Source organism: Oncorhynchus nerka, linkage group LG3 (assembly GCF_034236695.1).
Source record: "Oncorhynchus nerka isolate Pitt River linkage group LG3, Oner_Uvic_2.0, whole genome shotgun sequence".
In the NCBI taxonomy this organism is placed as follows: Eukaryota; Metazoa; Chordata; class Actinopteri; order Salmoniformes; family Salmonidae; genus Oncorhynchus; species Oncorhynchus nerka.
Window position 1 is genome coordinate 19,318,313 of NC_088398.1, and position 25,509 is coordinate 19,343,821.

At 42.3% G+C, this 25,509-nt stretch overlaps 1 protein-coding gene across 3 annotated transcripts; it reads right to left on the reverse strand.

The window, feature by feature from the left end:
- Positions 1 to 5,189: 5,189 nt before the first annotated feature.
- On the reverse strand, positions 5,190 to 24,043 carry LOC115103713 (T-box transcription factor TBX20). 3 transcript variants are annotated; one of them, XM_029624595.2, is made up of 9 exons: positions 23,641 to 24,043; positions 22,065 to 22,299; positions 21,103 to 21,267; positions 20,672 to 20,780; positions 11,988 to 12,146; positions 11,467 to 11,543; positions 9,792 to 9,818; positions 9,513 to 9,622; positions 5,190 to 9,273 (listed from the first exon to the last, which is right to left on the reverse strand). In XM_029624595.2, the coding sequence occupies exons 1-9, from the start codon at positions 23,765 to 23,767 to the stop codon at positions 8,933 to 8,935; spliced, it is 1,350 nt and encodes a 449-aa protein (XP_029480455.1). In that variant the 5' UTR covers positions 23,768 to 24,043; the 3' UTR covers positions 5,190 to 8,932. The 3 variants fall into 3 exon arrangements, with proteins under 3 accessions (XP_029480455.1, XP_029480474.1, XP_029480464.1); XM_029624614.2 differs by lacking the exon at positions 9,792 to 9,818; XM_029624604.2 differs by lacking the exon at positions 9,792 to 9,818 and having other exon boundaries at positions 9,513 to 9,625.
- Positions 24,044 to 25,509: the final 1,466 nt, after the last annotated feature.

Below are 25,509 nucleotides of genomic sequence, written 5' to 3' on the forward strand. Positions count from 1 at the left end.
GACAAGGCGGTTGGTACCAAAAATCTCACATTTGGACTCATCAGACCAAAGGACAGATTTCCACCGGTCTAATGTCCATTGCTTGTGTTTATTGGCCCAAGCAAGTCTCTTCTTCTTATTGGTGTCCTTTAGTAGTGGTTTCTTTGCAGCAATTCGACCATGAAGCCCTGATTCACGCAGTCTCCTCTGAATAGTTGATGTTGAGATGTGTCTATTACTTGAACTCTGTGAAGCATTTATTTGGGCTGCAATTTCTGAGGCTGGTAACTCCAATGAACGTATCCTCTGCAACAGAGTTAACTCTGGGTCTTCCTTTCCTGTGGCGGTACTCATGAGATCCAGTTTCATCATGGTTTTTGATGTTTTTTGTGGCTACACTTGCCGAAACTTTCAGAATTCTTGAAATTTTCCTCAATGACTGACCTTCATGTCTTAAAGTAATAATGGACTGTCATTTCTCTTTGGTTATTTGAGCTGTTCTTGCCATAATATGGACTTGGTCTTTTACCAAATAACATTCTGTATACCACCCCTACCATGTCACAACACAACTGAATGGCTCAACCGCATCAAGAAGGAAAGAAATTCCACAAATTAACTTTTAACAAGGCGTACATGTTAATGAATTGAAATGCATTCCAGGGGACTACTTCATTTTTAAAAATGTAACCTTTATTTAACTAGAACAAATACTTATTTACAATGACGGCCTACTGTGGAACAGTGGGTTAACTGCCTTGTTCAGCGGTAGAAGGACAGATTTTTACCTCGTCAGCTCGGGGACTGGTGCCCACATTTTAGATGAGAGAGACACCTGGACCAACATGAAAAATGTTTGATGTGTTTCCATTTACACTTGGACACTACCCAGTGTGGCCCAAGTGTAGTGTGTTGTTGGAGATAAGGATACATGTCCGTCTCATCAGTAGCCTAGCTGAATAGAGTGCATATGAATCACCATCTCTCTGTACATTCAATGCAGGGTCGGGAAAGGTGTGTTTTTGAGTCAGTTAAAAATGTCTTTCTATCAGCCACTGGGGGGTGCTCTAGGATTTCCCTCCTCTTACCCCAACAGTCTCAGCCAGTAGAGATGGGCTTTGTGTAAACAAGGGAGGATGGATACATGTATATTTAGAAGTGAAGGCTTGAGTTATGATTATGTTATGGGGTGATTTGACCTTTCACCCCAAAGACGACAATCTACAATTTCTTAATTCTCAAGAGGGCAACCCAAAGAAACACTGAACATTCTTCAGATGTAACACTTGAACAAACCTGCATAGTCCCGTGTTACATTCTGGTCAAAGGACACTGAAGTAAATAATGTTGACTTTCCAAATAGAAGATACTTAAATCATTTTTGAATGAACCGTAACTTGTTGACCATTATTGTTTTGAAGCGATGTTGTTTCACTCTCTTCTGTTATTGTTTATTGTGCACGGTGTAACTTTGTCATTGTTTATAGTGCTATGTGAAACTTTGTCTGTTATTGTTTATAGTGCTAGGTGAAACTTCTTCTGTTATTGTTTATTGTGCACGGTGTAACTTTGTCTGTTATTGTTTATAGTGCTAGGTGAAACTTCTTCTGTTATTGTTTATAGTGCTAGGTGAAACGTTGTCTGTTATTGTTTATAGTGCTAGGTGAAACGTTGTCTGTTATTGTTTATAGTGCTAGGTGAAATATTGTCTGTTATTGTTTATAGTGCTAGGTGAAACGTTGTCTGTTATTGTTTATAGTGCTAGGTGAAACGTTGTCTGTTATTGTTTATAGTGCTAGGTGAAACGTTGTCTGTTATTGTTTATAGTGCTAGGTGAAACGTTGTCTGTTATTGTTTATAGTGCTAGGTGAAACATGGTCTGTTATTGTTTATAGTGCTAGGTGAAATATTGTCTGTTATTGTTTATAGTACTAGGTGAAACTTCTTCTGTTATTGTTTATAGTACTAGGTGAAACATGGTCTGTTATTGTTTATAGTGCTAGGTGAAACATGGTCTGTTATTGTTTATAGTGCTAGGTGAAATATAGTCTGTTATTGTTTATAGTACTAGGTGAAACTTCTTCTGTTATTGTTTATAGTACTAGGTGAAACATGGTCTGTTATTGTTTATAGTGCTAGGTGAAACTTCTTCTGTTACTGTTTATAGTACTAGGTGAAACATGGTCTGTTATTGTTTATAGTGCTAGGTGAAATATTGTCTGTTATTGTTTATAGTGCAAAGAAGACACAGAGAATGGCGAAGTTCTCTGGAGATGTACTGTTGAGGCCCTTTGCTTCACTAGGAGCTGAAAGGAATGAGTCAAGTAAGTCAAGGGTATGTGTTACTGTCTAGTGCATTGGTTCCCAAACTATTTATAGTCCCGTACCCCTTCAAACATTAAACCTCCACCTGCGTACCCCCTCTAGCACCAGGGTCAGTACCCCTTCAAACATTCAACCTCCACCTGCGTACCCCCTCTAGCACCAGGGTCAGTACCCCTTCAAACATTCAACCTCCACCTGCGTACCCCGTCTAGCACCAGGGTCAGTACCCCTTCAAACATTCAACCTCCACCTGCGCACCCCGTCTAGCACCAGGGTCAGTACCCCTTCAAACATTCAACCTCCACCTGCGTACCCCGTCTAGCACCAGGGTCAGTACCCCTTCAAACATTCAACCTCCACCTGCGTACCCCGTCTAGCACCAGGGTCAGTACCCCTTCAAACATTCAACCTCCACCTGCGTACCCCGTCTAGCACCAGGGTCAGTACCCCTTCAAACATTCAACCTCCACCTACGTACCCCGTCTAGCACCAGGGTCAGTACCCCTTCAAACATTCAACCTCCACCTGCGTACCCCGTCTAGCACCAGGGTCAGTACCCCTTCAAACATTCAACCTCCACCTGCGTACCCCGTCTAGCACCAGGGTCAGTACCCCTTCAAATATTCAACCTCCACCTGCGTACCCCGTCTAGCACCAGGGTCAGTACCCCTTCAAATATTCAACCTCCACCTGCGTACCCCGTCTAGCACCAGGGACCACACACCTTCAAATGTTGTTTTTTACATCATTGTAAGCCTGCCACGCACACACACTATATCATACATGTATTAATCATAAGAATGAGTGTGAGTTTTTGTCACAACCCGGGCTTGTGGAAGTGACAAAGAGCTCTTAGGACCAGGCCACACATCATAATATAATAATGATCAATAATTTTGCTCTTTATTTAACCATCTTACATATAAAACCTTATTTGTTCATCGAAAATGGTGAATAACTCACCGCAGGTTAATGAGAAGGGTGTGCTTGAAAGGATGCACAGAACTCTGCAATGTTGGGTTGTATTGGAGAGAGTCTCAGTCTTAAAGCATTTCCCACACACAGTCTGTGCCTTTATTTAGTTTTCATGCTAGTGAGGGCCGGGAATCTACTCTCACATAGGTACGTGGTTGCAAAGGGCGTCATTGTCTTAACAGTGTGATTTGCCAAGGCAGGATACTCTGAACGCAGCCCAATCCAGAAATCTGACAGTGGTTTCTGATTCAATTCAATTTTCACATAACCGCCTGTTGCAATTTCGACAAGACTCTGTTGTTCAGATATTAGTAAATGGACTGAAAGGGATAACGGATCCAGTTGTTTGTGTCGTCCGTTTCGGGAAAGTACCTGTGTAATTGTGCCCCCCAGCTCACTCAGGTGCTTCACTATATCACATTTGACATTGTCCGTAAGCTTGAGTTCATTGGCACACAAAAATCAAACAATGATGGAAAGACCTATGTGTTGTCCTTGTTAATGCAGACAGAGAAGAGCTCCAACTTCTTAATCATAGCCTCAATTTTGTCCCGCACATTGAATATAGTTGCAGAGAATCTCTGTAATCCTAGATTCAGATCATTCAGGCAAGAAAATATATAACCCAGATAGTTCAGTCATGTGAGAAACTCGTCATCGTACAAGCAGTCAGACAAATGAAAATTATGGTCAGTAAAGAAAACTTTCAGCTTGTCTCTCAATTTAAAAAAATATGTCAATACTTTGCCCCTTGATAACCAGCGCACCGTTGTATGTTGTAAAAGCGTTACATGGTCGCTGCCCATATCATTGCATAGTGCAGAAAATACACAAGAGTTCAGGGGCCTTACTTTAACAAAGTTAACCATTTTCACTGTTGTGTCCAAAAGTCTTTCAAGCTGTCAGGCATTCCCTTGGCAGCAAGAGCCTCTCGGTGGATGCTGCCGTGTACCCAAGTGGCGTCAGAAGCAACTGCTTGCACACACGTTACCACTCCATTATGTCTCCCTGTCATGGCTTTTGCACCATCAGTACAGACACCAACATGAGCAGCAGCTACGTTTGGCTACATACGGACCGTTAGTGGAATTCTTGCGAGAGAGTAACGGTTAATGTGATTGGATGTTAACTATTTGACGAGGCTACCTGTATTTGACATTGTGTTGTTATTTCGCTGAACACGAGATTATTTAATTTTAGTTTTGGTAGTGAAACAAGGCTACTCAGGCGAGAGAAAAACAGCACCCAAAACATAAATGTATTGTTTGAAAATGTGAAGCATTTTTTTTCTAAAATATAATCAAATTTGTTTAATTTTTAAAAAATGAATCGCATATTTATTTTTTGCGTACCCCCGACGGCATTGCCAGTTTGGAATACCTAGTCTAGTGTTTTGACATATTTAAAGCGATTCTCCGGGTACTTTAGTATATTTTTTTGACAGTAGTTCTGAAAGTAGTGCTCACGAGCCAAGTGGTCCCCATACTGTATGCGCAGATATGTGCGCCACGTCATTGTTCTCTCTCTCGCTCTGCTGTGTGTGCATCTTGCTAACTGTCACTCAAATGGCGACGGTTTGTGGCTCATTGGCTGTAACTCGAATTGCTTAAGGGATGTCCCAGATCGAGGGAAAATGTAGGGAAAATGGCGGCGCACAACTACCAGAAAACAGTCAAATTGATGGTAATTCTGCTCTTAGATTATGCATGGTTTAAAAGGTTTAAAAATATTTACTAGTCCCCAATGTTCTGGAGCATGTCTTTACATGCACTTTACATAAAGATTGATCTTATTAGCTGTTACAGTTGTGTACAACTCTAGTTATGGTCATGATGGAAGGTGATGGAAACACTGACACTTCAGTTTAACATAATGAGCGATTCACTGCATAAAAATAAACAACACTGAGAGACATTTTGGGGGTGATATATATATTTCTTATGGTTTACAAATATCATACAGTACCGTTCAAAAGTTTGTGGTCATTTAGAAATGTCGTTGTTTTTGAAAGAAAAGCACTTTTTTTGTCCATTAAAATAACACCAAATTGATCAGAAATACAGTGTAGACAATGTTAATGCCTAGAAGGCCAGCATCCTGGAGTGGTCTCTTCACTGTTGACTTTGAGACTGGTGTTTTGTGGGTACTATTGAATGAAGCTGCCAGTTGAGGACTTGTGAGGCATCTGTTTCTCAAACTAGACACTCTAATGTACTTGTCCTTTTGTTCAGTTGTGCACCAGGGCCTCCCACTCCTCTTTCTATTCTGGTTAGAGCAATTTTGCACTGTTCTGTGAAGGGAGTAATACACAGCGAGATCTTCAGTTTCTTGGCAATTTCTCGCATGGAATTCTCAGAGCAAGAATAGACTGATGAGTTTCAGAAGAAAGTTATTTGTTGCTGGCCATTTTGAGCCTGTAATCGAACCCACAAATGCTGATGCTCCAGACACTCACTAGTCTAAAGAAGGCCAGTTTTATTGCTTCTTTAACAGTTTTCCGCTGTGCTAACATAATTGCAAAAGAGTTTTCTAATGATCAATTAGCCTTTTAAAATGGTAAACTTGGATTAGCTAACACAACGTGCCATTGGAACACAGGAGTGATGGTTGCTGATAATGGGCCTCTGTACATCTATATAGATATTCCATAAAAAAATCTGCCATTTCCAGCTACCATAGTAATTTACAACATTAACAATGTCTACACTGTATTTCTGATCAATTTGATGTTATTTTAATAGACTAAAAATGTGATTTTCTTTCAAAAACAAGGACATTTCTAAGTGACCCCAAACTTTTGAACGGTAGTGCATATTTTTAAGCGTCAGATAGTACTTTACACATGATCATTTTCAGAGCAGAAATAAATATATTGCACTTAAAAAATCAACGAAACAAAGACTTGTTAGATGTCATCCTGTATATTTAGATTACACTTAAAGTAATAATAAAAACACAACAAAAACATGACAAAATCCTTGCAGATCTATCTCCCATGGCATACTTTGAGTGTGCGTACACATTGTTCAAAATGGAAAGTTTGAAAGTTACAATCCCCCACTTCTACCAAGACTTGGCGAGATTGTCAGCTGCATACACCAGGACATGTTGAAAGATGGGGAGTGAAGTCCAGACACAGGCTATAGATTGAAGAGAACATCAGTTTAAGACCTTTGTTAGAGTTCTTATGTGAAATTGTTTAACAATGAAAACACTTGCCTCTTTCAACTGAAAGCCTTAGAGTTAATGCCATCACTGGCAATCATCATGTTTGATAGCACCTCGATAAAGCCTCCATGCATTGTGTATGCTACTGAGAGTTGTCCATCAACACGTTTTCAGCACAAAAAATCCTGCAAAACCCATTCCAACTCCAACCTGCTGACTGCTTGTGGACACATAGTTTGAAAATGGTGAGTAAGTGGGAACAGTAATGTAAGCTACATGCAGAGTTAGTGCCCACAATAATATGGCCAAATTGTAGCCTAATTGATGCATGTTTTTTGGCTCCATGTGATTGGTTTGTTCAGTATAATGAAATCGAGAGACTCAGCATTGAAAACAAAACCAACAATGAAATACTGTATTAGACCTTCACTTCAATCCAAGTTTGTCCCATTTTGCCCCGAAAGAGAGATCTTCATACTAAAAATAATTGTCAGGATGTCTTAGCTGTGAATTAGAGGTTTACAAAGCTGCCTTGGGTGTCTTTTTCTTGCCAAAATAGGAACGGCATTTTACAATAACATTGGTTTTACTGTGGTAACAAACTGTATGAGACATCATTGAATGGATGAATCCATCTGCAATTATTTTTTATTTTTAGAGGAGTGGCACTACAAAGGCACCGATGCATACACTGCGTTTTGTGTCACTATCTTAGCTTCTGTGTCATTTTGGTTAGAAGGGGCTAGCTTGATGAATCGCCAATGACGTGACGACCAAAACAGATCTCCCTCCCCACCCTCCTCTAAGGGGAGGCACCACTGAGTCATTATTTACAGGTGTGGACTTTCTCCCAGAGTGCTGTAGTGTCGACACAGCCTGAGGCAGACATAGATCAGGCTACAGTAATCAGGCTATAGTGTGGCGCCAGAGGTTAGGTATTGGTTAGGTAGTGAATCAGGCTTCCGGCCAATACAGCAAGAGAAAGTCCATCTTAGCCTTTCAGGGCTGCAGAGTCTGCAGGTTTTCTCTCCCTCTTGGTACTTCATTGATACATTACTGATTTGCCATTGATTGGTTAGAGAAGCCAATCTGCTGGTGTTGGGGATACGTGACGACGTAGCGTGATTTTAACACTCTGTGACTTTGATAGACAGGTCCTCCAGAGGTCTTCTAGGGCCCATTCACACGTGAGACATGAACTAACATCTCTTTTCATTGATTGACCTCACAAATCTAATTGGATGCAGTACATAAAATGGTATGAGGTGAATATAAGCTTTTTGGATGACAAAGGAAACTGACAAAGTAGTTTGAGACCCGGTCAGGATAAAAAATAAAAAAGTTTTCTGTGTTATCTGTTGCAGCAGCATGCGTCCTATGATATGACACTGTCATGTGACATTCGTCTTATAGTTTCTGTCCTGTGTGTGTGTTTGTGTAGTGTGGATATATTTATGTACTGCTATCAAACATGATCATCTTCCACTATAACTTCTTCACTGTACACATGGCTGGCTTTATAGATGGGAAAGAAACAATTGGCTTCTCTCTGTCTCTAGGGCATCTATGTGCACAAATCTGACTACCATGGAAACAGCCAACCTGACTGGAGGAGGCTATAGGATTCTGCATGCAGAGGAAGGTTAACGGAGTTTGAGTTCAAGCAGGAGAGGAGAGATGTTGCCTCTACCGTCCTTGTGAGTTTTGGTCAGCAAGCTGTGGGAATCCTTTGACTCAGTCAAAAATGGCTGCCATTCCTCCATGCCCCAGCAGCTGGAGTGAAGACAGTTCTCCTCTGTGGCCACAAGCGGTGCCCAGGATTGAAATTTGTGCACGCCCGTAACTTTTGGAGTCCCGTATTCTTCATTTTCCCCAGAAGCTGTGAGAGAACGAACAATTACCACACCCTCTGGTTCTAATGTCCGTAACCAAGACAGTTCACTGGTTCTCCTGTCCATGCTTTTCTGGAGAGTGGGTGCAAAATGAACATTGTGACCAACAGTTGGAGGGCAGGGGCAAACGACAGTCATCACAAGCAGACCATTACCTATTTCCCACAACGCATCACTGTGCATGGTCATCATTCCTCAGCATCTCTGTTGTTGTTTTTTTATTTTTTATACCTGGATCATCAGTTTTCATATCTGGGTCGTAAATGTTCATATGCAGGTCAATAGTGTTCATATCTAGTGTTCATATCAGTCTGTGGGTCTCTGTGTCTGTTCCACCAGGTCCCGTAGGAGTCTGTTTCCTCTCCGGTTCAGCTGTCAGCATGCAGGACAGCAGCCAGGCAGCCTCTCCAGGTCGTCCAGTCAGTCGCCTCGGCCAGAGGGCTTATTATTTACAAGGACATGGTGGTGACGATGGGTGATGATGCTGAAGGGGACAGATCGGTGAGTTTATCTACTTGTGTGTGCAGGTGTGTCTATAAACGTAGTTGTAGCTGATGAGGGGCTACTCGGCCAGGCAGTCACCCCAGAGGGAGTCATACAAAGGGGGTCATGACGGTGGAGGAGTGGCGCAGTCCCTGGATGGCAGCGTAGGGGCCCTGCTGGAAGTAGTGGTGGTAGCGGGGCATGTGGAAGGAGGGGAAGGAGGGCCCGCTGCCCTGCATGGTGCCCGCCAGGGCTGAGTGAGTCAGGGGCATGCCCAGCCGGCTGTAGGGGGGCAGGGAGCCCTGCATGGGGTGGGGCAAGGGGTTGGCCATGGAGGTGCTGCTGGAGCCCATGGCAGAGAGGGACTGGGGGTGCTGGAAGCCTGAGAACCCAGAGGTGGCGGTGACCCAGGAGCTCAGGGAGAGGTTGTCAGAGGCGGTGAATGCAGAACCTTAGAAAGAGATGGAGAAACGCTGTTAGAGACCTCTTACTATAATACTGTCATTGATGTTGCACTACATTGACTCAGCATTCTATTGGTCCATTTATGTGAATGACGGTTGTTTGAATTATTTAGTCAAATAACGTAGTAGTAGTAACACTGAACGACCCTCATTTGGCTCATTAGCATGATGTGCAGCTTGTGAAACGTGTGTGATGACATCCTCAGTGTGTGACAAACTCTCTTACCCCTGTGTGAGGCATGGCCGTCATCCCCCAGTGTCTCCTCCTCACCTGCGTAGGTGCGTATTGGTGACCGTGCGTACGAGTGCTTGTGGATCAAACTCTCAACACTTTCCCTGCAGCAAAAACCAAAGAGAAAGGCCCAAAATATATCTCTATGTTCACTCTTAAACATATTGGTACATTCACATCAAAATATGGAAATATCCATTTCTAATATAAAATGTACATTCAGTCCAATATATACTGTATCTACATTCACACCAATACCCCAAAACAACTCACCAAGATATATCATGTCTTTGCAGTAACCTATAACCCAAATTATATCTTTTATAGTTACACTGGTGACAGACAATGCTGAATGTACAGTATGTAGACAATATATACACAATATATCAGCACATACAATATAACTGCACACATTCAATATATCTGTATACATTTGGTATGTAAAAATAACGAGCCCATAACATTTTAGTTATAAAGGCAAATGTAGGGTCTATAAAATCCCAGTGCAACAAAATCACACATAAAGTAGATAAAGATAGAAAAGCCCAGAATACACAACAACATGTTTCAATCCTTTTGATACCTCTTTGGAGCATAAAAGCAAAGATCCTTCTTTTCTAAGTATCAAAGTACATAATTAAAGCAGTGTGTGTGTCTTAGTCCTAGTGTGTGTACTCTAACAAAAAAGTGCATTAGTTCCTGCGAGTCTTGTCAGACAGCGTCTCAGTGACACAGAGAGGGACAGATATGGTGGTGGTTGAGGAGGAAGGGTCGTTTGGACAGGAGTGGTCTGCATCACAAGAGCCATGCGTCCACATTAGCTCCCCAATTAGGTTAGGAAAGTGCAATATCTGTCAGCAGCGCAGTACAAATGTGTGTGTTTTTATCAGCTCTGGTCTGTCCGGCACAGAGGCCACAGTAGGCCACGACGCAGGGGGCTGGTTTCAATCAGTCACAGCAGCCAATCAAATTACACTGTGTTTTAGTGCAGTGGCTGACTCCAGACTAATGTGATTTATGCAGCTCCCTGAAGATCAATTGATCAGATCTAATTCACAGCCCTCAAAAAGAGACCAGAAAGGGGGAGTTGGTTGTCCGGCTGTCTCTTGGCAGTGTTTGACTTTGCTTGTTTTGTTGGGAAATGGCCTGAGATGGTCTGATTTATCAGCTGATTTTGGCAATAGTGCTGGAATTGGTCAATCAAAAAAAAGGTGTGTTTGTTTGGCTGTAGGTCATGAAATCCTTTGGAAGGACTGTGTGTGTGTGTGTGTGTGTGTGTGTGTGTGTGTGTGTGTGTGTGTGTGTGTGTGTGTGTGTGTGTGTGTGTTAGTTAGCCCAAAGTTTATAATAGGGTGGGTTGGCATTGCACCCTGGGAAGTTACTCAGATAACCACAAGATATTTATAGAAACAAACATTTCAGACAATTACTGGCATTGAAATAAAAACCAACACTATCCAGTAACACAGTCCTTCATCTAGTTGCAAAACGAATTCAGTGTCCCCTCTCCTCCTTTTTCTCTCAATTTCTCTGTAACATATACACACATGTATGCAAAACTGTACCCCTCCCCCCACACACACACACACACACACACACACACACACACACACACACACACACACACACACACACGAGCACACACACACACACACACACACGAGCACACACACACACACACACACACACACACACACACACACACACACACACACACACACACGAGCACACACACACACATGCATATCCCCCCTCCACACACACACACTCCTAATGAGCAGAAATAAATAAACAACACGCCATGTGCACTTGCTAATGAGTACATAGCTCCATAGCTAGCTCCTAACATGACTACTCTCACCCCTCTCTCCCAGTTCCATTCCCCTGTATATCTTATCCGCGCCGGACAGAAATAAACAAACAGGCAAGGACATAAAATTCCCTGTACCTCTCCATGTCCGTCAGTCGGGAGGAGTCTCGGAAGCCTTTCGCAAACGGGTTGCTGTCGATCTTCAGCTTGGTTATCTGGGAAGAAAGAGGCCCGCAAACAGATTAGATGCTATTTTCTCCTTTCTCTCGGTCTCAGACTCTTATCCCTCTCCCTTTCTGTCTGTCTCGCTCTCTCTATCTTTTTCCATGGGATAGCCAGACTAAACACACAAAGGGAGTAAGGGATAACCTGGGTGGCAAAACTGGCTTTAGACAGAGCTGAACACACTCCCTATGCATGTTGTCTGTAAACCAGCCACACAACCCCCTATATTCAACATATTGTCTCTACCCGTAAACACTATCCAGCAACAGAACACGTCCTCCCTGGTGACCCCTGGGTCATGTTCACTAGGCACCATACGGAAGAAAGGAGAAGGGAGTAACTGTAGTCAAATACGAAACGCAACGGTTTTACGTTGTGTGCATTAATAAATAAGACCCTGGTACAGAACAGTTAAGTAGTGATTTACTGCTCACCAGCTGGTTCTGGTAGGCTGTGACCGCGGTAAAGACAGTCTCGGTGAAAACGAAGGTGCGGAACTCCTCCGACTTGAGGTTGAGAAGGGAGGCGGTGTGGTCCTTCTTCTTGATGATGTGGACCCGGGGCTGGTACTTATGCATGGAGTTTAGTATGATCTATAGAGACACAGAGAAGGCAAAACACTGGGTTAGATAGAGGAGAGAGAATGAGAGAAATGACAGGAAGTAGAAAGAGAGAAGCATAGTGATAGAAGAGGCAAGGTGATAGAGTGAGAGAGGATGACTGGGGTGGCAGTACAGAGGAGTGTGAAAAGATAAACATGTTAACCCTATGGAGTCTGAGAAGTTGGTGAACGTGCAGAGTCACTGAAGAACAAACTGGATGAGCTCTGTTCAAGACTATCCTATCAACGGGACATTAAAAACTGTAATATCCTACGTTTCTCAGAGTCGTGGCTGAACAAGGACATGGACATACACCATTCTGGTTTTTTGATGCATGGTCAAGACTGGATGGCAGACTCATGTAAGATGAAGGGAGGAGGGGTGTGTCTCTTTGTTAACAACATCTGGTGCACATTCTCTAATGTTAAAGAAGTCTCAAGTTTTTGCTCTCCTGGGTTAGAATACCTCATGATAAGTTGCAGACCATACTTCTATCTATATTTTTCATAGCTGTCTATTTACCACCACAAATCTCGATGCTGGCACTAAGACAGCACTCAACAAGCTGCATAGAGTTATACTCAAATAAGAAATACACATTCAGAGGCAGAGTTTCTCGTGGCCGGTGATTTTACAGCAGGGAATCTGAAATCCGTTTGACATTTTTACCAGCATGTCACTTGTGGAACTAGAGGTGACAACTTTAGATCACCTTTATTCCACACACAGAAAGGCTTACTGCCTTTGGCAAATCAGACCATAACTCTATCCTCCTGCTTCCTGCTTATAAGGCCCTCCCTTTGGCAAATCAGACCATAACTATATCCTCCTGCTTCCTGCTTACAAGGCCCTCACTTTGGCAAAACAGAACATAACTCTATCCTCCTGCTTCCTGCTTACAAGGCCCTCCCTTTGGCAAATCAGACCATAACTCTATCCTCCTGCTTCCTGCTTACAAGGCCCTTCCTTTGGCAAATCAGACCATAACTCTATCCTCCTGCTTCCTGCTTACAAGGCCCTCCCTTTGGCAAATCAGTCCATAACTCTATCCTCCTGCTTCCTGCTTACAAGGCCCTCCCTTTGGCAAATCAGACCATAACTCTATCCTCCTGCTTCCTGCTTACAAGGCCCTCCCTTTGGCAAATCAGACCATAACTCTATCCTCCTGCTTCCTGCTTACAAGGCCCTCCCTTTGGCAAATCAGACCATAACTCTATCCTCCTGCTTCCTGCTTACAAGGCCCTCCCTTTGGCAAATCAGACCATAACTATATCCTCCTGCTTACAAACAAAAACACTATCAGGAAGTACCTACCTGGAACTCTACCCACACACTTACACATACTTACACTGACATCCCAACACACACATACACGTACACACACTACATATGCCCACACACACATAATGTGTACTGTACACATGCATACTGACACCACACGCACACAAACATAAACACCACATACACTGCTGCTGCAGCTCAGTTTATTATCTATGCTGCTGGCTAGTCACTTTACCCTCACCTACAGTGCATTCGGAAAGTATTCAGAGCCCTTCACTTTTTCCACATTTTGTTACATTACAGCCTGATTCTAAAATTGATTAAAGTAAATTTGTACCCTTATCAATCCACACACAATACCCCATAATGACAAAGCAAAAAACAGGTTTTTGGACATTTTTTAAAATTAATAACAAAAAAAACAGAAATACCTTATTTAAATAAGTTTTCAGACCCTTTGCTATTAGACTCAAAATTGAGCTCAGGTGCATCCTGTTTCATCCTTGAGATGTTTCGAGAGCTTGATTGGAGTCCACCTGTGGTGAATTCAATTGAGAGGACATGATTTGGAAAGGCACACACACCTGTCTATATAAAGGTCCCACAGTTGACAGTGCATGTCAGAGCAAAAACCAAGCCATGAGGTCGAAGGAATTGTCCGTAGAGCTCCGAGACAGGATTGTGTCATGGCACAGATCTGGGGAAGGGTACCAACATTTTTTGCTACATTGAAGGTCCCCAAGAACACAGTGGCCTCCATCATTCTTAAATGGAAGAAGCTTGGAAACACCAAGACTCTTCCTAGAGCAGCACTCAACCAATCTGGCCTTTATTGTAGAGTGGCCAGACAGTAAAAGACACGTGACCTTCCGCTTGGAATTTGCCAAAAGCACCTAAAGAACTCTCAGACCATGAGATACAAGATTCTCTGTTCTTATGAAACCAAGATTGAACTCTTTGGCCTGAATGCCAAGCGTCACGTCTGGAAGAAACCTGGCATCATCCCTACAGTGAAGTTGACAGCATCATGCAGTGGGGATGTTTTTCAGCGGCAGGGACTGGGAGACTAGTCAGGATCGAGGTAAAGATACAGAGAGGAGCAAAGTACAGAGATACAGTATCCTTGATGAAAACCTTCCCCAGAGCGCTTTGGACCTCAGACTGGGGGGCGAAGGTTCACCTTCCAACAGAACAACGACCCTAAGCACACAACCAAGACAACGCAGGAGTGGCTTCAGGACAAGTCTCTGAATGTCCTTGAGTGACCCAGCCAGAGCCCGGACTTGAACCCGATCGAACATCTCTGGAGTGACCTGAAAATAGCTGTGCATCGACACTCCCCATCCAACATGACAGAGCTTGAGAGGATCTGCAGAGAAGAATGGGAGAAACTCCCTAAATAGAGGTGTGCCAAGCTTGTTGCGTCATAATCAGGAAGACCAGATGCTGTAATCGCTGCCAAACGTGCTTTGATAAAGTACTGAGTAAATGGTCGGAATACTTATGTTAATGGAATATTTTTAAAAAATAATGTTTTTATACATTTCCTAAAATTACTAAAAAACTATTTTTGCTTTGTCTTGATGGGGTATTGTGTGTAGATTGAGGAGGGGGAAAAAATGATTTTATATATTTTAGAATAAAGCTGTACCGTTACAAAATGTGGAAAAGGTAAAGGGGTCTGAATACTTTCCCAATTTATTTTTTTATTTTACCTTTATTTAACCAGGCAAGTCAGTTAAGAACAAATTCTTATTTTCTATGACGGCCTAGGAACAGCGGGTTAACTGCCTGTTCAGGGGCAGAACGACAGATTTGTACCTTGTCAGCTCGGGGGTTTGAACTTGCAACCTTCCGGTTGTCCAACACATTCACACTCATTCATGTATTTACAGTATTCCTCATTCATGTATTTACAGTATTCCTCATTCATGTATTTACAGTGTTCCTCATTCATGTATTTACAGTATTCCTCATTCATGTATTTACAGTATTCCTCATTCATGTATTTACAGTGTTCCTCATTCATGTATTTACAGTATTCCTCATTCATGTATTTACAGTATTCCTCATTCATGTATTTACAGTGTTCCTCATTCATGTATTTACAGTGTTCCTCATTCATGTATTTACAGTATTCCTCATTCATGTATTTACAGTATTCCTCATTCATGTATTGAGCAGCTGCTGAAAAATGAGCTCCTGTATATATTGAGATTTAAATGTTTTTTTAGAGTGAAGTACATCGAAAAAATCAAGAGAAAACTGCAAGACTCAATAGAAGACAAAACAAGGAACAAACCAAAAAGACAGGCTTTTGAAGAAGTAACTATTTTTCATAAAATTGTACAGTTATCTTAGCTAGCTGAATTGCTAGCTGAATTGTTTACTTGTTGCTAAGCAGTTGCTAGGGACTCTCCTGGAAGAAGCTAGCTAGCTTACAAAGAATAACAACAAAAAATATCTAGTTAACAGAAGAAAGGAAGACAAAATAAGGACAGAAGAAAAAGGAAAAGAAAAAGGACAACAAAGTGAAACCTCTAAAGAAACAAGAGACCATAATACAAGAAACAGCACTATAGAGAGATAGAACAACAACAACGCAGCCACTGCCAGCTAGCCTACTTCAGCAGTACTGTATCATTTGAATTATTTTAGTCAATAAGATTCCTGCTACGTAAGCTTAACTTTCTGAACATTCGAGACGTGTAGTCCACTTGTCATTCCAATCTCCTTTGCATTAGCGTAGCCTCTTCTGTAGCCTTCAACTATGTGTCTGTCTATCCCTGTTCTCTCCTCTCTGCACAGACCATACAAACGCTCCACACCGCGTGGCCGCGGCCACTCTAATCTGGTGGTCCCAGCGCGCACGACCCACGTGGAGTTCCAGGTCTCCGGTAGCCTCTGGAACTGCCGATCTGCGGCCAACAAGGCAGAGTTCATCTCAGCCTATGCCTCCCTCCAGTCCCTCGACTTCTTGGCACTGACGGAAACATGGATCACCACAGATAACACTGCTACTCCTACTGCTCTCTCTTCGTCCGCCCACGTGTTCTCGCACACCCCGAGAGCTTCTGGTCAGCGGGGTGGTGGCACCGGGATCCTCATCTCTCCCAAGTGGTCATTCTCTCTTTCTCCCCTTACCCATCTGTCTATCGCCTCCTTTGAATTCCATGCTGTCACAGTTACCAGCCCTTTCAAGCTTAACATCCTTATCATTTATCGCCCTCCAGGTTCCCTCGGAGAGTTCATCAATGAGCTTGATGCCTTGATAAGCTCCTTTCCTGAGGACGGCTCACCTCTCACAGTTCTGGGCGACTTTAACCTCCCCACGTCTACCTTTGACTCATTCCTCTCTGCCTCCTTCTTTCCACTCCTCTCCTCTTTTGACCTCACCCTCTCACCTTCCCCCGCTACTCACAAGGCAGGCAATACGCTCGACCTCATCTTTACTAGATGCTGTTCTTCCACTAACCTCACTGCAACTCCCCTCCAAGTCTCCGACCACTACCTTGTATCCTTTTCCCTCTTGTTCTCATCCAACACTTCCCACACTGCCCCTACTCGGATGGTATCGCGCCGTCCCAATCTTCGCTCTCTCTCCCCCGCTACTCTCTCCTCTTCCATCCTATCATCTCTTCCCTCTGCTCAAACCTTCTCCAACCTATCTCCTGATTCTGCCTCCTCAACCCTCCTCTCCTCCCTTTCTGCATCCCTTGATTCTCTATGTCCCCTATCCTCCAGGCCGGCTCGGTCCTCCCCTCCTGCTCCGTGGCTCGACGACTCATTGCGAGCTCACAGAACAGGGCTCCGGGCAGCCGAGCGGAAATGGAGGAAAACTCGCCTCCCCTGCGGACCTGGCATCCTTTCACTCCCTCCTCTCTACATTTTCCTCTTCTGTCTCTGCTGCTAAAGCCACTTTCTACCACTCTAAATTCCAAGCATCTGCCTCTAACCCTAGGAAGCTCTTTGCCACCTTCTCCTCCCTCCTGAATCCTCCTCCCCCTCCCCCTCCTCCCTCTCTGCAGATGACTTCGTCAACCATTTTGAAAAGAAGGTCGACGACATCCGATCCTCGTTTGCTAAGTCAAACGACACCGCTGGTTCTGCTCACACTGCCCTACCCTGTGCTCTGACCTCTTTCTCCCCTCTCTCTCCAGATGAAATCTTGCGTCTTGTGACGGCCGGCCGCCCAACAACCTGCCCGCTTGACCCTATTCCCTCCTCTCTTCTCCAGACCATTTCCGGAGACCTTCTCCCTTACCTCACCTCGCTCATCAACTCATCCCTGACCGCTGGCTACGTCCCTTCTGTCTTCAAGAGAGCGAGAGTTGCACCCCTTCTGAAAAAACCTACACTCGATCCCTCCGATGTCAACAACTACAGACCAGTATCCCTTCTTTCTTTTCTCTCCAAAACTCTTGAACGTGCCGTCCTTGGCCAGCTCTCTCGCTATCTCTCTCAGAATGACCTTCTTGATCCAAATCAGTCAGGTTTCAAGACTAGTCATTCAACTGAGACTGCTCTTCTCTGTATCACGGAGGCCCTCCGCACTGCTAAAGCTAACTCTCTCTCCTCTGCTCTCATCCTTCTAGACCTATCGGCTGCCTTCGATACTGTGAACCATCAGATCCTCCTCTCCACCCTCTCCACGCTTGGATTGCCAGGTGGCGTGGCGAGAATCTGTCTCCTCACCACGCGCTCTCACCACTGGCGTCCCCCAGGCCTCTGTTCTAGGCCCTCTCCTATTCTCGCTATACACCAAGTCACTTGGCTCTGTCATAACCTCACATGGTCTCTCCTATCATTGCTATGCAGACGACACACAATTAATCTTCTCCTTTCCCCCTTCTGATGACCAGGTGGCGAATCGCATCTCTGCATGTCTGGCAGACATATCAGTGTGGATGACGGATCACCACCTCAAGCTGAACCTCGGAAAGACGGAGCTGCTCTTCCTCCCGGGGAAGGACTGCCCGTTCCATGATCTCGCCATCACGGTTGACAACTCCATTGTGTCCTCCTCCCAGAGCGCTAAGAACCTTGGCGTGATCCTGGACACCCTGTCGTTCTCAACTAACATCAAGGCGGTGGCCCGTTCTTGTAGGTTCATGCTCTACAACATCCGCAGAGTACGACCCTGCCTCACACAGGAAGCAGCGCAGGTCCTAATCCAGGCACTTGTCATCTCCCGTCTGGATTACTGCAACTCGCTGTTGGCTGGGCTCCCTGCCTGTGCCATTAAACCCTACAACTCATCCAGAACGCCGCAGCCCGTCTGGTGTTCAACCTTCCCAAGTTCTCTCACGTCACCCCGCTCCTCCGCTCTCTCCACTGGCTTCCAGTTGAAGCTCGCATCCGCTACAAGACCATGGTGCTTGCCTACGGAGCTGTGAGGGGAACGGCACCTCAGTACCTCCAGGCTCTGATCAAGCCCTACACCCAAACAAGGGCACTGCGTTCATCCACCTCTGGCCTGCTCGCCTCCCTACCACTGAGGAAGTACAGTTCCCGCGCAGCCCAGTCAAAACTGTTCGCTGCTCTGGCCCCCCAATGGTGGAACAAACTCCCTCACGACGCCAGGACAGCGGAGTCAATCACCACCTTCCGGAGACACCTGAAACCCCACCCCTTTCAGGAATACCTAGGATAGGATAAAGTAATCCTTCTCACCCCCCTTAAAAGATTTAGATGCACTATTGTAAAGTGGCTGTTCCACTGGATGTCTTAAGGTGAACGCACCAATTTGTAAGTCGCTCTGGATAAGAGCGTCTGCTAAATGACTTAAATGTAAAATGTAAATGTAATGTATTTACAGTATTCCTCATTCATGTATTTACAGTGTTCCTCATTCATGTATTTACAGTATTTATATTTTAATTTTATATTTGTTATCTTTATTTTTAACTTTGCATTGTTGGAAAAGGACCCATAAGTAAGCTTTTCACTGTTAGTCTACACCTGCTGTTTACAAAGCATGTGACAAGTACAATTTGATTTGATGAAGAGCATTTCTCCTTTATCTGACTTTAGCCTATACAGTGGCTCAGCAAGAATGATCTATTGTGTTACTGTGTGGCTGTGGGGAGTTAGTCTGCTATACTCTGGTTCAGACCACTATGGTTCAGATTTAGATTCATACAGTATACTGTATGTGAGACTGTACTGGGCAAATGAGATGTGGTGTGGTATGGTGTCCTAAGAACTAGGAGTTCCTGCCTGCCTTCATCAACATTCAGCTAAAATTCTCACAATTGACACATCTCAACTTGAACTTGTATAGGAAGCAATCAGCTTTATGGGTCTTTACTTGAGTCATGAAAATCAAAATCCCATGACATCATTCACATTGTTTAGCAAATATCTATCTGGTGTTGTCATCATATCGCATTGCTCTCGCCTATAGGCCTACTCTTTTTATATATCGAATACCACGGACATGCCCTCAAAATGTAACGCGTTCGTAAATTCAAGGAGACGTTTTTCCGCACAATCTGTTGGTTTGGTATGGTGTAGGCTAATCAGTGTATGATGTTAGTCTAATAATGTTTATAATGTAAATTAATGGTGTTGTATGGGACACATATTCCATTATTGTTTTCGTTTCTGCACTATTGGCTTATAGTGCTTTAGTTTAGCACGTGTTTCTGCTTCTCGTTAAAATGTAGGCCGTATTAATTTCCCTTTCAGAAAAAAAATATGATTTGAATATCAAGAAAATATCCATTTAAATTATAAAATGCAACTGGATCTTAACAGGTGAAACAAAGCAACATGTGGATTTTGAATCCAACACGTCTCTGATTTACAGTTGACAACATTTCATTTCCCAATAACATGTGAAAGAGATTTGGAAAAAATGAAAAAATTCCACGAGATTTTATGGAAAGTTTACAGAGCAATTCTTTCATAAATCACCTGCAAGTATGTTTATTTATTTAAACCGTTATAATCCCATCTAAACACAATTCCAGTACATATTTTAGAAATATCCCCCAAATTATCATTTTAATTTGTCAATATTGTTTACACTTTGAGATAATAATTATGAATCCAATATTCCACGGGGAAACTATCCACGAGTCCTTGATCAGTTATATGATGAGGATAGCCTGCATGGGATTTTTCTCGGGTTAGGCTTTACAGCCTTCTAATGATTTCATGTTTCAGTTCATGTCAGAAATAACATGAATATGCATCAATGTTTCAATACCAATGACAAATCAATAACATACGTGTCCATGTTGGTCCAGTTCGTTGTTGGTGAGCTTTACTTTCTCGAAAGACACCATTTGTTTGAGCAGCTGTTCCCCAGTGAAAGGAGAGTCGGGGTGCACGTATAACCTGCAATATTAATACAATATGTAAATTAAAATACATTTTATAATTGAAAAGGCCCATGCAAACACACAGAAACACATATTATCATACTATTCAAAATCAAAAGGACGGATTTGTTCCAATGCAGACCTTTTGTCGGTCAAGTTAAAAAATACTTCCAAAATGTATTTATCTACGCCATATAGTGTATTTGCTATCCATATAACAATAATTAGCGTCATTGGCTACTACCGCATACCATTTTCTGAATGATTTTGACATTAACTACTCGTGCATAAAAGCCTCGCTGTGATGAGAGACGAGACAACAAAAAAAAGTTAACCACCGTGCAGGCAGAGGAGGGTCCGCCTTGCCCGCCACGAGCCAGGACGACCTGTGGTAGGCGTAGCGGTAACGTTTGTTGTCGACCGGAACAATGTCCATCAGCACGATGTATTTGGCGTCCGGGTCCACCCCGGAGAAGGACACACGGATGGTGGGGAACATTCTTCTGTTGGAGGGGAAGAGAGACGGTAAACACACCGACAACACAAACCCACGCCAACCATTTTCGCTGAGAGGTAAATATTTACTCAAACCTTTGCTTCAAGTAAAATATAAGATGATGAGAGTCATATTTCACTGAATTCCTTTGTCCATAAATATTATCAATAACTCCGTTTTGTATGAGGTTTATGTGTTTCCTTTATCTGTAGGCTATTTGATTAAACATGTTTTTAGCGTGAGGCATATTCCCTATACATTTTTGAATAGATATTCATGGGAGGGAGAATATTTGCCTACAATATGTTTTGAACAGCATTACGTTTTTCGAGGAAAGTATTTTTGCTTAAATGATGTTAATATTTATACACATTTGGAGTTGTAACTCGATGACATAATTACCCTTAGGCTATAAACATTTCCACGCATGGCAGGTGCGCTACAATGATTTGTGGTGCAATTATCGCATAGTTTACATATGTAAAAAAATAATAATAATAACTGCCGAAATTAGTCTTATTAAAGGCTACATATTTATTAAAAAATGTTATTCCTTGAGCCTGCAAAATACAAAACAGAACATCCAATTACCCAATGCTTAATATGACATGGATAATCAGATAGGCTTATAACAGGATTATAAAATGTAGCTTTAGTTTGCGTGTTAGGCTACATTAGGGTATAATTGTCGTTCACATTTAAAAAGTAAAGTAGGCCAATAGGCCTACGTGGTTCGATAATATAATACACACACGCTTTAACATGGAACACTTTTTGTTTTTGCAGTGAGAAATTGCAGTTTACCTTCCGGATTTTGTGATGATCATCTCAGTGCCGAGATCATGGAATTTGTCCCAGAGTTCCTTGGTCTCTAAACTGCAGGAAATTTTGGCCATCTCCTCGCTGGGAACACTGGGGGTGGTGGGGATCAGCGGCTCTGTGCACACTGGAGGCGCGCTCCCGCTGAAATCTCCGTGCCCATCTAGAGAAGACAGCTCTCCCAAACCTTGGTTACAGGAGGACTTCTCCACGAATTGTTCTATGGATGAAAAAACACCATGTTCAAATGCTGGTTTCATTTGTTTATTTTTACCCCAGCTAATATATATGCATATATATATATATGTATATATAAAGCCTATTATACGTTTATAGCAATGTACTAACTCATAGCCATAGTTGTTTAAAAAATGTCATAAATTTGTTATTATTATTTAGCTTTAGAAAGTAGTAGAACGAATTATTGTATCAATTAACAACGAGCCTAGTAGCCTATATATATATATATACATTCCAAAACAATGTTTTGTATTCAAATAAGTTAAAATAATTATCAATACACGTGAGGGGTATTTGACAAATGCAAGAATATACATTAAAATTAAGATGAATGGTTTTTCTATTTGATTTCTATTGAACGACATTAAATTAGCCTACTACAAATTTCAAAAGTGTAACTGAATCACAAAAACAACATATTTATTTTTGCTCACAATGATATAGTTCTGGCTAACAGCAATGTGGCTAACAACAATGTCCGGGTTATATTTCTTTGTCAGTAATTGCATACAGGTCTAGTCTACTAACCCATGTCTCCATGTATTCACTGAATGCTAATATTTATCTGACGAAAATGTTATATTTGACCTTTTTCTTGGATAAATTGAAATGTAAACTTGATTAAATCAAATATTCAGCAACATGTTAGCAATTATCAGCAAGCACCACTACAGCCAACGCAGCATGACATTTCTGGATGAGAACATTCTGATATAATGTTGCTCTGTTTCATTAGTCCATACACTTTTTGTTGACACTGGATACAATAAACGCTTCATTCAGTGCCTATTCATTTAACCATGGGCCTACTGAATACATATTTTGTAGCCCTACATGTGTCAAATCCATCAATATTGTTTTATGCTCGTTCAATATTGCATTATGTTCATATCTTTTATTATTTCTTATTGTTGTTGCATTGTCGAGATGGAACCTGCAAGTAAGCATTTCGTTGGACGATGTATATCCATGCGTATCGCGTACATACGACTAATACAATCTGAAATTGAAACTTTTGCTGACAGTCTATGAACGGGGTTATGCACTGCCTGATTTTTGGACCAATATTTGGACCAAGGTTATAAAAATATAGTCATGTGAGATATCTTAAATTAAGGTTCTCCGTTATTTTCCCATATGCCCATAGAACATTATGCCTTCAGAAATAGGGCTAGGCCTATAGACAATCCATAGCATAATCGTCAAGATTGATTTAAACAATCTAACAAACAATATAGCCAAGAAAAAAACTATCACGCTCGATTGTAGGCTATATTAAAAATGTGAATTCTATGTAAGGCACTGTGCGCGATCGGCTTACCAAGTGGCTTGATGGTGTTTTCATCCGTTTCCTTGTCCTTCGTTTTTCCACTTGACATGATAGCGGCTATCGAGAACGCGTTTGCCCTGGAGGAGAGCTGTGGCTTCGGGGAAGAGGTGTACTCCATGGTGAGAGTAGTACAAGTAAAACGTCCAAATGCACAAACCGCTCGCGGAGTGAGCTCTGTGGTTTTATTGGCAGGCTGCACACAAAAACGCTGAAAAAATGGAAGCTACTTCGACTGTTTTTTGAACAAGGTATGCGCTTCCTCTATTACAGAACAAACTTAAAACACTCTCCGTTTTAGACTCGTTGGACACATTGTTAAAAACCGACTAATCGTTGTGCGTCTCCACTCCAGTGGCAAAGTCTTATCCGGACTGTTGAATCTTTGCACTGCTCTTAATTTTAGCCAACCCCACTCCCCTCTCGGTCGCTATCGTGCGCAGCCAATCGCCTCCTCACTGTCGACGTCACATACTATCCCGCAAACTGAATCGAAGCCCAACAGCCTATTAAAAACACATTTTCTTCCGATTCCGACCATTAGCCCAAATCTAGAGGCAACCTAACCGCGACCCTACACTTCACACATCAGGAGATAGGCTGGACGCACTTTGTTGTTGTTGCTTGATTCGACCCGTTAATGTAGCCCATTGAATGATAAGATGATATGTACACCCCTCTCTAATTGAGAAAAAAATGCAACATTTGCATAATTGTCAATATGTAGGACTAAATTATAACTTTCGTCATATTTGAGCTTTTACCTTAAAACAATGTATTATGTTTTATTTCTGAGGGGCATCAGCAATCGTTTTCAATTTGTTCGCCCCATCAAATTCCCATAATGATCATTCATTTAATACATTTAAAAGCATGGAAGATGTCCTGTGTTCACTGGTCATTTCATGGTATACCTACCCATTGATTCTTGAACAATATAGGCCACACTTTCTCACATAATCCATAATAATGTATACTGATTTGTATATGCTGTGTTTTTTGTTGTTGTAATTTGTGTCCGATACATTTAACGAAACCTTTCATCAGAATATGTTTATAATATGTTGACACAGTTCTTCAAATCCATAGCGCCAGAATTTGAGAGTTCATAGGCCTATACCTTTAAAAATATTTTGGTTGGATAATTAATATAATCTCATATAAATTCACATTTCAACTGGGAGGGTATTAAAATCTGCTCAAACAATCTATTCGGCAACACATTTAATAATTTACTCAAACTGATTTATAATAATAGCTAGGATACAAACCAATAATGTTTTCTTCCAAATAGAGAGGGGAAGAGATACAGAATCTCGAGACACATGATAGGCTATTTGACCCTGCAAGTGTTCAAAGTTCGTGAGAATAGGCCTCCTCAGACGGACCACTAATGTGCAGTATTATAGAGTGCAGGGGCAGCACAGGCTTAATCTGTGCTATGACACACACCAGTGCGTCCATAATCTGGCCCCTCTCCGTTTACTCCCTCATGCCTTCAGCTTTATGCACGTGGACTTGCATCTACATTTGTTTATTTTTCGATGTTGTTTTCTTCCGATTGGACATTTTCTGGTGTGTTGTAGGCTACTATTTTTCTTCTTCTCCTTCTCCTTCTCCTTTTTCTTCTTCTTTTTTTCTTCTTCTCTTCTCCTTCTCCTTTTTCTTCTCCTTCTTCTTCTCCCTTTTCTTCTTCTTCTCCCTTTTCTTCTTCTTCTTCTTCTTCTTCTTCTTATTATTATTATTATTAGTAGTAGTAGCAGTATTAGTAGCCTATTAGTATTAATATTGTTATTATACTTTTATAGCATTTATTACAATGCTATAATCACCCCAGCAGCCTTCTATTTTTAACCAAAAGCT